The sequence below is a fragment of the Chinchilla lanigera genome, unplaced genomic scaffold (assembly GCF_000276665.1).
Source record: "Chinchilla lanigera isolate Chin_1 unplaced genomic scaffold, ChiLan1.0 scaffold00069, whole genome shotgun sequence".
NCBI classification, from domain to species: domain Eukaryota; kingdom Metazoa; phylum Chordata; class Mammalia; order Rodentia; family Chinchillidae; genus Chinchilla; species Chinchilla lanigera.
The window spans coordinates 4,521,451-4,536,276 of record NW_004955470.1 but is presented as its reverse complement, the minus strand read 5'-3'; the positions used below and the strand labels follow the sequence as shown (position 1 = coordinate 4,536,276).

General features: G+C 34.9%; 1 protein-coding gene across 1 annotated transcript in view; it reads left to right on the top strand.

Moving 5' to 3' along the window:
• The window catches only part of Tmem131 (transmembrane protein 131), a 169,323-nt gene that overhangs the window by 43,491 nt on the left and 111,006 nt on the right, over positions 1-14,826 (top strand). Inside the window, exon 2 of the mRNA XM_005400698.2 lies at positions 10,703-10,764. Coding sequence (XP_005400755.1) covers positions 10,703-10,764 — 62 coding nt within the window. The remainder of the gene's footprint in view (positions 1-10,702; positions 10,765-14,826) is intronic.

The window sequence follows — 14,826 nt, the reverse complement described above, 5'->3', positions numbered from 1 at the left end:
CCCTACCACTTTGTTTGTAACTCTGTATTGTCTGTATTGTGCTTGTGATATGTTGTAAAATGTTGTATGTCTGTTAATGTTTCCCTCCTTTTATCTTGAAAATAAAAAAAAAAATAAAATAAAATGTTTTAGTTGGAACATTTGGAGTTTTTTATTGGTAAGAGTTCTTAATATATTCTATGTACATATTCTTATCAGCTGTATCATTTGCAAAAGTTTTCTCTCATCCTGTGGATTGTCCTTTTACTTTTTTTATAGTGTCCTTTGAAACACAGATTGTTTTAATTTGGTGAGGTCTAATTCATCTATATTTTTTTTTTTGCTTAGCTCTTCTAGCTAAGAAATCATTGCCTAGCCACTGATTATAAAGAATTATGTCTATGTTATCTTCTACAAGTTTTATAGTTTTAGCTTTAACAATGAAGTCTTTCATCTATTTAGAGCTAAGTTTTACATAAATTGTGAGGTAGGATCCAGGTTCATCCTTTTGCATGTAGCTGTCTGTTTATACCAAAAGTATGTTTTGAAGGGACTGTTGTTTCCTCTTTAAATTGTCCTGGCACATGTCAAAAATCAGTTGACCATAAGTGTAAGAATTTACTTCAAGACTCTAACTTATATTAAGTTTGAACTCTGTGTCTTTTTTTTTTCCAGTTTCATATTATCTCAGTGTAACTTTGTAGTTAGGTTTTGCAGTGGAGGTGTAATAATGTTTGTTATTCTTCAATATTGTTCTGACAGTACTTGAATTTTTAGGATCAATATGCCAAAGAGCAGGGTGGGATTTTGACTAGATTGCATTTTGAAAATAAAACTGGAGAGTATTGCCATCTTGTTAAGTGTGACTAACAGATGTCTTTCTGTGTATGTAGGTCCTTGATTTCTTTCAGTGATGCTTTGTTGTTTAATGTGTAGAAGTCTTACAGTCGTCTGGTGGCTGAGGTTGCAGTAGTTCTACTTTTCTTTAGTCTTCTTGACAGCTTACCATGAATGACTACTGGACTTTGTCAGATATTTTTCTGTTGGGTAGTAGTAAATTACAGTGAGTTTTGAATTTTGAGCCAGTCTTGCATATCATGTAAAAGCCATTTGATGATAGTGTACAATTTTTATACATTGCTGAACTGAACTTGTTAATATTTTGTTACAAAAATTTGTTGTTCAATCTGTTGTTCTGTAGGTTTTTAACATAGAATTTAACATTTGTAACTATTTTTAAGCATACAATTCAATAGCATTAAATATATTCATAATGTTATACAATCATCTCTTACCTATTTCCAAAACTTTTTCACCACCCTATAGACTTAGTAACCATTAAGCAATAATGGTTACATCCATCTCAGCCTCCAGTAACCTGTAGCGTACCTTGAATTTCCATATATTTGTCTAATCTAGATAATTCATATAAGTAGAGTTATAATATTGAACCTTTTGTGTTTAGATTCTTTCCCTAAGCATAAAAGGTCTAGTCATGTTTTAGAATGTATCAGAAGTTCATTCTTTCTGAAGGTTGAATAATACTTCGTTATGTAAGTGCTGTGTTTTGTTGATCCATTCATCTGTAGTAGACACTCAGATTGTTCCTATTTGAAGACTTCAGGTGTATGTTAGTTACCTTTCTATTGCTGTAACAAAATACCTAAGATAAACAACTTAAAAGGAGGAAAGATTGAATTTGGCTCATGGTTTCAGAGATTTCAGCTCCTGATTACTTGACCACATCAGTTTGGGCCAGTAGTAAGGTCAGACATCAGGGCAGGGAGTGCATGGTGGTCTAGAGCTGCTCACATTATTGCAACCAGGAGTGGGAGGTAGGGAGAAAGGGGAGAAAATGAGTCAAGAATTTGCCTTCATGAATTCCTTTTCACTTCAAATTTGGCGAGAAGATAAGTATATCCTGTATCTTTCAGATAATAAAATTAGTGGGGGAAGAGACAAAGATCTGAACTAAAAGTATCCTTACAGTCTAAGAAAACCCTTGTAGACCTAATACAGATGATTGCAAATTCTCCATTTACTGAGCCCTTTGTTGAAAAAAGTCTTGAGCAAGTGTAAACATAAAAGAGATATTAATTTCATTAAGAATGATTAATTCTGATCTGTCATATCTTAGCCAGCTTTACGTTCCATTTTGCATATTTCTTCTTTATGATAGGCACAAATCATTAAAAGGCAAACCAGAAATTATTATAGATTATGATGAATTAAAATAGGGCACATTTTAGAGGAGAGTAGGGCTGCTTGGAACAGTCAGGGATGGCTTCACTATTGTGAATGGCACCTAGGTTGAGGCTTGCAGAAGATACTAATCACAAGGAACTTTTCAGGCTGGGTGGGATTTGACAAGATTTGAGGGCCTGCCTGTGTAGCCTTTCTTCTTGCTTTTGAAAGGGATTTAAACTGGTCTAGCCTCTTCCCCTGAAGGAGACAAAGACCATGGAGGTGAGAGATAAAGAAAGCGATTACCAACACTGCTAAAGTACACACCCTTGCCTCAGCAATATGACTTACATTTGTACCAGTTGTACAAATAGAGCATGAATTATTTTCATGAATTGTCTTTTTAAAATATACTAAAAGAGACAGAATGTGTCCAGAATTTCACCTAGAAAAAAGAAGAGCTAATTGGAGAAAGATCTTCCTTTTAAAGTAAAGATATGTTTATCGTATAAATGTTATTCTTTACTAATGAAATGAGATAAATGCAACTTCTGAACTTTGTTTTGGAAGTGAGTCATTAAACAACTGACACTGAAATTTTTTGCACTCAGATGGGATAGTAATGTGGGCAGGTATGAGGAGCTTAAAGTAGATCTTGCTGTGTCAAACTTCTCAGAACAAATACCAATAGAATCAGAAAAGCCAGAGATATAAATTCTGTTTGTTCATATACCCTCCTTTCCTCACTTGGTGTCACAAATACATGACTTTTTAAAAATTAGGTTGCTTAAAAGTGCGGTTAGTCATGAGGATTAATATTATATTGGCTTTGAAAGTAGTGATGAATTTAAAAGCATAGATGGAGATTTTTTCTGAAATTCATACTCATCTCTAGCCACTCTCTTGCTGAACATAACCTTGCTGTGCTTTTTTAAAGAAAATCTTAAAGTGACACCAGTAATGTCTCCATCATAGTGAGTTTGAAATTTAATAGTGTAGTGATCAATAATTATTAGTTTTTATTTGTTGTGTCTGGTTGCTCCTTGAACTTTAGAATGACAGAAAGGGGAATTCATTGAGTATAAAATTATGGAAAATATTTTGAGGAGAGGAAATAGTTGTCTGTGACTTTAAATCTAGAGATGTGGGAATAGGGGAACTTGCTTTTGATTACTGCCTGTACTTCCTAAGTTAATAACTCTTAAGCCATGAAGTGATTAAGTGCACATCTACTATCACTTGTGTTTTTCTAGGCATATAATTTTAAGTTACTGTAATTGGTCATTTAAAGCAAAATATCCTAATTAGTTTTATGCTAGAGTTGAATCCTATTTATTTCTACATCTTTTAAGGAAAGCTGATGATGTATAGCAGGTCTGCTTTTTTCCAGAAGTTACTTGGAATCATGCAGTATGAACCTTTACTTTGGCTAACACTTGCACTGTACAATTTGTCTGTTCACCTGTTGATTACATCTTGATTATGTGCAGATTTTGGCGATTATGCACAACATAAAGCTGCTATAAGGAGTTTCATGCAGATTGTATGCAGACAATAAGATTTCAAGTCAGTATAGTAAATTCCAGAAGCATGAATGGCAATTCATACGGCAGTTATGCTAGCTTTTAAATATTTTGTCTTTGCATAGTTCTGCTTTTGTTCATTCATTTGTTTATTTTTGAGACAGGGTATCACTATGCAGTTTAGGCTGGCCTTGAACTCACTAGGTAGTTTAGACTGATTTCAAACTCAACATCAATCCTGCTTCAGCCTTCCAAGTGCTGGGATTACAGGTGTGCACCACCACACATGGCTGCCTTGTTCTTTTTCTTTTTTCTTTATTTTTATTTTTATTTTAAAGAGAGAAAATAAAAACAATGATACAGAATTTCAAAAGATAGTAGGAAATTAACAATCATTAATATATTGCATATTGTTATCTTCAAAGTAATTGCTCAGATTATGCTATAGGTATGCAAAAATGATCAAACAATATAAGCACAAATCGTTCTTTTCAGTGAACTAACAGAAGTTAATAGTATAATTATCTTAGCTATCTTGTGTATATGTGTGTGTATTTTTTTTTCTCCTTTCCCACATCCTAGTTGTTCTTTCTTTTTGAGCACTTTCTTTCCCTTTTACAATATCTGCATACACTTTGGATCTTGTTTACTCCATTATCTTGCACTAGGGACGATGTTTACACATGCAAGTCTGATTTATTTCACTTATGAGTATGGCCTCTAGTTTTATCCATTTACCTATGAAAGCCTCGAGTTTATCTTTCATTGTAGCTGAGTAGTACTCCATTGTATAAGAAGACCCTATCTTTTTTATCGGTTGATGGGCATTTGGGTTGTTCCCAGGATTTAGCTATTACAAATTGTGCTGCTAAAAAAATGGGTGCACATATATCACTATGGTATGATGTTTTTAATTCTTCTGGGAAATTCTTTAATTCTTCAGGTATTCTGGGGAATACCTGAGTGGAATAAGACTTCTAATCCTAGTTTTTTGAGGAATCTCCACACTAATTTCCACAATGGTTGTACTAGTTACGCTCCCACCAACAGTGAAGAAGGATTCCTTTTTCCCCCCACAGCCCCTCCAGCGTTTGTATAGTCATTCTTTATGAGGTGAGATGAACTCTCAGTATTGTTTTAATTTGTATCTCTCGAATGACCAATGAAATGATGCTGGACATTTTTTCGTATATTTATTTGCCATTTGTATTTCTTCATCTGAGAAGTGTGTATTCATCTCAGATGCCCATTTTTTTAATTGGGTCTTTGAATTGGGGGGGGTCTTACTTTTTTCATTCTTTATATGTTATAGACAGAAGTCCTTTGTCTGAGCGATAATTGGCTGAAATGTTGACCCACTCTGTGACTTGTCTTTTCACTCTGTTGGTGATTTCTTTAGACATGCAAAAGCTTTTTAATAAGATAAGATTGAAGTTGTTGATTCTTTGAAGTACTTCCATTTCGTTTGGGTTTGTTCATGAACTCTCTTCTTACCCCTCTGTCTTCAAGATTTCTACCTGCTTTCTCTTCCAGTAAATTGATCCATTTTGACTAAGTTAGTGCATGGTAGTAGACATGGGTCTAGTTTTAGTCTTTGGCATGTAGAAAGCCAATTTTTCCAACACCATTTGTTAAAGAGACTGTCTTTTTTCCATTGAATATGTTTGGCCTCTTCGTGGCTAAGTGTATTCGGAGTTCTGTCTGCATCATCTAATCTGTTCCACTGATCCACAGGTCTGTTTTTTTGCCAGTATCATTCTGACTTTATCACAGTAGCTTTGTAATATAATTTCAAGTCAAGCATTATGATACTTTTTCCCTTGTCTTTATTGATCCAGGATTACCTTTATTCTAAGTCTCTTCTGTTTGCAAATAAACTTTAGGAATGTTTTCTCTAGATCTGCAAGGTATACTGATGGTATTTTGATTGGGATTGTATTAAATCTGTGTAACAGTTTTGGGAATATGGCCATTTACAGAATGTTGGTTCTTCCTGTCCATGAGCAAGGGATATCTTTCCTTTTTCTGATATCCTCTTCAATTGCCTTTTTCAGAGTACTGTAATTTTCAGTGTATTTCATTTTTTTGGATTTTATTGTGAGGGGTGATGTTTCCCTAGTTTCTCAGTGAGTTTGTTGTTTGTGTACAGTAATGCTATTGATTTTTGAGTGTTGACTTTGTATCCAGCTATGTTACTGATTTTGCTTATTAATTCTAGGAGTCTTGATGGAGTTTTTGGGCTCTTCTGTGTAGATGTGAATAATGATAATTTAACTTTTTCCTTTCCTATCTTTATTTCTTTTCTGTCTCTTATCTAATAGCTCTGGCTAATATTTCCAGAACTATATTGAATAGAGGTAGTGATAGTAGACATCCTTGTCTTGTTCTTGATTTTTGAGTGGAAGCTTTGTTTTTGTCCATTTAGTGTGCTGTTGGCTGTTGGTTTGTCATAGATGGCTTTGATTATATTGAGGTAAAAACCATCTATTCTGATTTTTGTAGGGTTTTTATCGTGAATGAGTGTTGGACTTTATCGAAAGCTTTTTCTGCTTCTATTGAGATGATCATGTGATTTTCGTCTTAAGCTCTGTTGATATGGTGTATTCTGTTTATTGATTTGCATATGTTGAACCATCCCTGCATTCTGGGGATGAATCCCACGTGGTCATAGTATACAATCTTCTTGATGGTTTGCTAGTATTTTATTGAGGATTTTTGCATTTGTGTTCATTAGGGAAATTGTCCTATAGTCTCTCTTTTGGTTGGGTCTTTCTCTGGTAGGGTCCTTCTCTGGTTTTGTAATACTTGCCTCCAGGAATGAGTTAGGGAGAATTGCTTCCTTTTCAATGTCATTAAGGAGTTTGAGGTGTATTGGCATTAAAGCTTCTCTAAATTTCTTGTACAACTCAGTCATGAATCCTTCAGGACCTGGGCTTTTTCCTTCTTGGTAAGTTTTTAATTATGTTTTCAGTTTCCTTAACTGATACTGGGTTATTCAGAACTTTTATATCTTCTTGATTCAGCTTTGGTAATTCATACATTTCTAGGAATCTGTTCATTTCTTGTGTTTTCCATCATATGAGAGTAAAGATTTTCGAAGTAAGTATTGATGATCTTCTGAATTTCCACAGGATCTGTAGTGATTTCACCCTTTTCCTTTCTCATTGCATGATTTTGAGTTTTTTCTTTCCTTTTTTTGATAAGGTTGGCTGGGGATTTATCACTTTTATTTATTCTTTCAAAAACCAACTCTTTGATTCATTAATCTTTTGTGTTGTTTTCTTAGTTGCATTAATTTCTGCTCTGACCTTTATAATTTCCTCCCTTGTATTGGCTTTGGGCTTGACTTGCTCTTCTTTTTCTACAAGCTTGAGGTGCAGCATTAGGTTATTGTGCTCATTCTGTTTTCCTGATGTGAGAATTTACCACTATAAATTTCTCTCCAAAGACTGTATTCACTTGTCCCACAGGTTCCAGTAAGTTGTATCTGCATTTTTGTTTGATTGTAGGTATTGTATAATTTCTTCTTTAATTTCATCTGTAACCTATTGGTTGTTCAGGAGGGTGTTATTTAATTTCCATGTGTTTATGGAGTTTTTGCAGTTTCTTTTGTCGTTAACTTCCAATTTCATTGCACTGTGGTCAGATAATATGCATGGTGTAATTTCAATTCCTTTGCATTTACTGAAGCACGTTCTATGGTCTGTTTTAGAGAATGTCTTGTGTGCAGCTGAGAAGAATGTGTATTCTTGTGTTGTTGGGTGGAACACTCTGTAAACATCTACTAAGTTCACTTGTTCACACGTTTTGTTCAGTTCTTTTATTTCTTTTCTGATTTCTTTTCTGAGTTGATCTATCTCTTTGTGACAGTGAGGTATTCAAGTCCCCTGTTACAATTGTGTTATTGCTTATTTGATTTTTCATGTCTATTAATATTTGTCTTATATAGTTGGATGCTCCCATATTTGGTGCATAGATATTTATGATTGTTGTCTTTTCTTCTTCAAGTTTTCCCCTAACAAGTATGTAGTGATCTTCTTTATCTCTTTTGATCATTCTTGATTTCAATTTCATATTGTCTACAAACAGAATAGCCACCCCTGCTTTTTTCTGGATTCCTCTTGCATAGAGTATTGTTTTCCATCCTTTGACTTTCAGTCTGTGAATTTTTTTCTTGTATACAGCATTGTTGGATTTTGTTTCTTGATCCATTCTGCTAGTCATTCTTTTGATTGGTGACTTGAGGCCATTTATATTGATGGTTATAACTGATATGCATTGGCTTATCTTTGTCATATTATTTTCTCATTTTTGTTTCCTTGCTTTTTCCCTTTGTTTAATTGCTTGCCCTGCCTGGTGGTTTCTTTCTGTTGTTGTTCTTGGAATTGTGGTCATTTTTATCTGTGTCTAGAATATCTTTCAGTACTCTTTGTAGGGTTAGTTTGGTGGTCATGAATTTCTTCAGTTGTTCTTTGTCATGGAAGTATCTTATTTCTCCATTAATTTTGAAAGATATTTTTGCATGGTACATCAATCTGGGTTGGGAGTTGTTTTCTTTCAGGGCTTGAAATACTACCCTCCAAGCTGTTCTTGATTTGAGGGTTCATGTTGAGAAGTCTGCCATGATTCTGATAGGGTTTCCTTTATAAGTGATCTGTTTCTTTTCTCTAACAGCTTTTAATATTCTGTTCTTGTGCTGAATATCTATGATCTTGATTATTATATGTCTAGGTGTAGATTTATTTTGGTCATGGCTAATGGGAGTGTACTATATGCCTCACTTATTGTATATCAGATTCTGTTCTCATGTTTGGGAAATTTTCTGTTATTTCTGCGAATAGTCATTTGTGTTGACTCCTTTTTCATTGACATCAGTCTTACGTTGTTTTTCTTTGTATAGTCTTGCAGCTGTTGAATTTTTATTTCTTGATCCCTTGTTATTTTTAAGAGATCTTTTCTTTTGTGATCACTAGCCGTGATCCTGTCTTCAAGGTCTGAAAGCCTGTCTTCAGTTTCATTCAAGCAGTTTTGCCAGCTTTCAGTGGAATTTTTAATATCCTGAATATCTGTTTGAATCCATTTCACGCATTCTATTTTTTCCTATATTAATCATTTCATGGTTTCCATCCTCTACCTACCATCATGTATTTTTTATCTATCTCTATTCTAGATTTACTCAGCAATTTCTTTATAAATGTTGACATTTCTTTTTTTACCTGAAAGATTATTTCTGATCTGATTTCCTCTTTAGCCTCATGAATTTGTTTTTTTAATTCAGTTGCTATCATTTCAGAAATTTCAAGTGTGTGTCTTCCATTTTCCTCTATCTCGTTGTTTCCTGGACTAGTTCTGGGTGGGCTGGAGGTCTGAGATTGCATCTTGCTTGTGCATCTTATCATTTTCTATTTTGAAAATTTTTATTTTGTTTTTTTTGTTGATCTTATAAATTCCTGTAGTAAGTAGCTATATCAGTAGTATCAAATTCTCTCTAGGAAAAGTCTGTTCCTCAAGGATGTCTGCTGCATGTGAGAGGTTCTTGACTTGTGTCTATTCCAAGATCCTACCTTCCCAGTTAATTAAGAGTGAAATGTCGGTATCTGTTTGGTTCAGTCCCCAGTTCTTTGGTGCTGGGCTGTGGTGAGGTTATTACCCCAGAATTTCCAATATTATTACAGAAGGGAGAACAACTGATTACCACAGATATGATATTCTAGCTAAAGTAGTATAATTAGCATTAACACTAGTATCAAGCACAGTTTAGAAGCTGACAAACTGTGGTAGGTATTAATTTTGTACCTTAAACCATAGGAACAAAATCTACAGTTATATAACAGAACCGACTATAAATTGGGCGTTTGTAGTCAGAGTGTTTCCCCTTAGTAAAGTGATTTTACCCTGTGGTAGGGAGATTTTAGAAGGATAGTAGATATAACAAAGATAACTGAAAAGAAAGTAGAAGCAAGGCTGGAGAAAAGGATGATCACACACACTTTTTATGCTACTAGTCCCGCCTGTTCATCCTGTTCACCTTAGTTGCAAACCTGCTATGTCACTGGTGTTCCCTCTGGTCTCTGGGCCTTCCCACAAGGTTCACCTCAGTCAGGGCAGCAGTGAGGGGAGGGGCTGTTCTCTCAGCCTTCCAGCATGGTTCACCTGGGCCACAGCAGTGGTAGCAGTGGCAATGGGAGGGCCACCCTTTGTGCCTTCACCTGGGTCCTGGCAAAGGTGGTGTTGTTCTTTTTCTTTTTTTTTTTTTTTTTGAAACAGGGTCTCGCTATGCGGTTCAGGCTGGCCTTGAGCTCACTTTGTACCCCAGGCTAGTCTTGAACTCACAACAATCTTCCTGCCTTAGCCTCAAGTGCTGGGATTACAGGCATGCACCACCACACCTGGCCTCTTCTTCTTGAAGCTATTTCCTTTCACTGTTTTTCTTACCCACTTCCCTGCAAACTCACTTTTTATTGATCTCAGGTCATTTCACTATTTAAAAGGAGATAATAAAGAATTGCAGCTGATCACAATTTAGGGGAAATATAAAACTCCAGGGATCTTTTCCAAATCCTTTCATTCGATCTACCAGTGAAAATAATTACCTATATATAGTTGAATTTGATATTTTTGCACTTTCTCAAAATATGGCATAGATATTCTGAGGGTAACTTAAACAGCCTGTAAGTTATTGAAACTGTTTTCATATTATGTAGCATTTCAGAGTTGCTAAAATTCTAAAGTATTAGTTGTATCTTCCTCTTTAATCATCACCATTAACCAGTGTATTTTTGGGTTTTGTTCCTTTGGCTGTTTTGAGACAGGGTCTGACCTTGTAGCCCCAGCAGCCCTCAAACTCATGATCCTTCTACCTCAGCCTGCCAAATGCTGGGATTACAGCCGTGCACCACCACACCCAGCTTATATTTTTAAATGTAAAATTGTATTCTTTAATCTGAAGATAAAAGATTTCTTGAAAATCAAATTTTTGTTCCTATCAATGACAGTATATTTTGTTTCCTTTACAGCATTCATTCAGTCGGAGAGCATAATAGAAGTACTACGTTTTGATGATGGAGGGCTACTACAGGTAATTTTTTTAAGTTGAAGAATTACTCCAGTGTTACGCCTTGAATAACATGATTGTTTTTCTTTTAAAAATGTAACAGATTTCTCCAAAATATTATTTTATTAGCTTTATGTTTAGATAGGTCAGTACAGTCATTAGTGTTACTAAAACTTTCTCAGCTAAATGAATTATCTTTTAGATTAAATATTTCTTTAAAAAGCAGACTTATTGTAGCATCAAAGGCCTGTAAAGCAGCTAATCGTTAGTGTGTGGCAAGTGTGTTATGCCTATGGGCCTGGGGTCTGGGTTAGATTAAGAACTGTGGAATCCTTGATGAAAATTTGTTTTATTGTTTCATAAAATAAAGAATATAAGTAGAAAAAGAACAGTGGAATCCATGGAAATCTTCCAGAGTATAGAGGCAGAGAGTAACACTAAATTCAGATTTGGACCTCAAAATACTTATCTAGGAGAAGATAGAGTTCTCTAGACCTTGTAACTATTGTAGATCTCATTTAGGTCAGACTCCCACTTGCTATCCTAGATACATTTTGAAAATATTGTGCATAAAATTTGAAAATGTCATCTAATATCATTTCATTCCTTTCAGGTATAGTTCAGATATTGCTGTGAAGCCTAATTCAGGCTTTTCAACTAAAAAGCAAATCTAGAATTTGAGAACTTAAAGAGACCAAAAAAGCTACCTACACTAATCCTCTGATTTTTATAATAGGCATTGTCTCCCTTCTCCCAAACCTTTATCATATAATATACTTGTCATTGCTGTACTCACCACCATCATCATGATAGGATTTGATTTCAAGTACCATGCTGTGTGGAAGCATAACTGATAAGATTTTATTCATTTTCTATTTAAGGGAAACTAAGGTGTAGGTTAAAAAAGTGCCCAAAATCCCATGACTTTATGGAATGGCACTGGCACGAGGATCACTGTCTTTTCACCCTGGGTATGATCATTACTTTCCTTATCATATGATACTGCACATGAATGTATTTTTTTTTTTACTCATTTATAACTAAATGACTTAAATAATTATGAAAACCATCCCCTGCAGTTATTATAAAAGCAAGAAAGTAAAATTAGATCAAGACAATAGAGAAATTAATACTACTAGGGACCTAGAATGAGATTGCTATTTGCATTTTGGCAGTTTAGATTTAAATTTCATTTACTAAGTTAAGGAGAACAAGATCAAAAGTGATGGATTTTAAGAACCTTTTTCTCTGATATTGAAGCTAGTAAGTATTCTGGAAGACAAATTTTTCTTCTAAAATGTCAGATAAATTTATTCAGCTGGGTGAGGGGTGCAAGCCCCAAGTTGAGGGGAAACTGCAAGTTTCAGCCCAGCCTGAGCAATATAGTGAGATCACCCCCCATTTACAAAAAGCGAATTCATACCTGCACATAAGATATTTGAGGAGCACAGCAGAAAGACTTTATATAACTTCTTATATTTAAAAACCAAATAAAAACTGAAGATAATATAGTGAGTTCTGATTTTGTTAAACCTTTACACTAGAAAATGACATTAGTCTCATTTTTCTAGTTCTCTATAATCTGTTTCAAGGTGAGAACATAGAGCACTTGTAAAATGAACGTTTTAACTATCTCCCTGTAGGTGGCTCTTTGCAGGATCTGGAGGTCTGAATTTCTGAAAATTCCATAAGTGTAGTTCCTTATTGATTGAGGAAGTGTCAGTGGCCAGTAGAAAGTAGACACTAGAAAAAGTAGACATTAGGTTGCCAGTTGGTAATCAGTTCTGAACATTCTGGAGCATGATCTGTGTTTTTGCAGAGGGAGATGTTGGGCTGTGCCTGGATGGAGTTGGCAGTGGGAGAACATGTGGCCTAGGAACATGTGGCCTAGGAGAACATGTGCTCTTTGGGTCTGCTCAGATGCATGGACGAGGCCTGATTGACACCTCAGAATTCTATGGCAGTAGAAAAGTGTTAAGGGCAGGTGATACTAGTTGATTACCTCCGCCACAGTTAAACCTCACTAAAACTGCAAATGGCTGATGTTGAGATGTATCTCCTTTTTTTGAATAGATGTGTATGAATTATTAATGTCCTTGAAAAATATTTTCCCAGAAACAAGTTTTGATTTTGACATAATGTTATTTTTTCTAACTAATTTCCCGGTAGGTTTGACTATGTCATAGCAATTCCTGATTTCTTATGGTATGACTAGACAGAAGAATGTACCTGTACCATTTCCATGACAGAATATGTATCAGAATGGGTTTCTCTAAATTAAATTTAAGGGCTGGGGATATAGCTCAGTGGCGTAAGCGCCTGCCTGGCAAGCGCGAGGTCGTGAGTTTGATCCCCGGTACCGCAAAAAAAAAAATTAATTAATTAATTAATTAATTAAATTTAAGCTAAAACAGGGAGAAGGTCAAAGCAACAAACTTATTTTACATTATTTAAAATGTGAATTTTGCAGAAGTACGTTCTGTTCCAGATCTGGAATTTATGTTACCTTCTTGTGGCTTGGCTCACACTAATTTTTTTAATCCTGAAACTAAATTAATAACATACATACCAGTAGAAGATGCCGAGTCATAAAAATACATACTAGAAAGATTGGACTTGTTTTCCTTAGTTTTTAAAGATAGGGAAAGTGAAGTTCATAAATAATTTGCTTATTATTCCCAGAGCAGAAATCTAACATCCAGTTAGTTTCTGGCATGTCTCGTTTCAGAACTCTTCCCACAGCATGTCACGTGTGCCGTCTGTGAGACATGATTCATGGGTGACCATTTGTTACACAGTGACTTAGCCCATGTTTTCTTATAGTTAGTGCTTTGACCATTGTCATTCCTGATTAGCAAGACTGCTAGGATTTGGTATATAGAATGTGTGAAGATCAGAGGATTCCAAAGGTGGACAGGGACACAGAAATCTGCGTTAAGATTCATCACCATAGGATTCCCTCTGTGATGTATCTTAACCATCATTTCATCCTAATGAACAGAATGGTCCCTTCCTACCCTATATTTTTGAAATATTGTAAAACAAAATAACAAGAGATTTTTATTTCTTCCACTTATAAGCATTAATCTGTTTTCTAATCTAATTTTCATATAAACAAATGAAGATACAGCAGAGGAAAAAAGCTAGCTAGCCGTGTATTTTTGTCACTCTTCTACCAGGATAATAAACAGAATTTTAAGATGTTAGAAAGCAAGTAGAAGAATACTCATGTGTGGAGAGTATATGCAATGTTGTCTTTTAAAACTTAATACTAAATATAGGAAATCATATTTTGTAAATGGAACTCTAACCACCTAAATTAGGGACCTATATTCAGTTTTCTCCCAAAGAGTATAAGAGAGGTGTAAAATTTTGATTAATTTGTTATTTCTTGTCTTCAAAGTGTTCAGTGTGAGGTATATATAAATGAACAAAATGTGGGTATTTTTCACACACCAAATACCCATGTGAGTACCAGCCACCTACCTTATATACTAAAAATGAGAAACAAGCCAGCACTCTCCAATTCTGCACTGTTGTGACTGCTGCTATCTCTTGGTGAACATATGTGTATGTTTCTTGTTAGTAGGGTGCAGTTGCCAGGACATAAGGTATGTGTATCTTCACTTAGATAATGCCATATAATTTTCCACAGTGGGGGCACCAGTTTATAATCCCATCATCAGGAATTCCTGTTGTTAACACTTCAAAATGTATGCACTTGTTCACCTTCTCACACACCTTGTCTTGCTGTGTCTCACCATATCTGAATAGTGGTTTTATTTGCATTTCCTGATTCCTTTTATGTTTATTTGACCATTTATATATCCTCTCAGGTTGCTTGTCTTTTATGCTGTTGTTTTGTAGACATTCTTTATAAATTTTGGGTGTAATTATAACCATGACATCCCTGGAAGAATAACAAAAATTAATTCCATTACATAAGTTCATTAGTGATTACGTGTATTGGAAATGTCTTCTCTCAGTTGATGGGTTGTTTTTTTGAATTATGAAATAGTGACTTCCTAAGAACTGAAATTCTAAATTTTAATGAATTTTAGTCTATCGATCTTTTCATTATGTTTA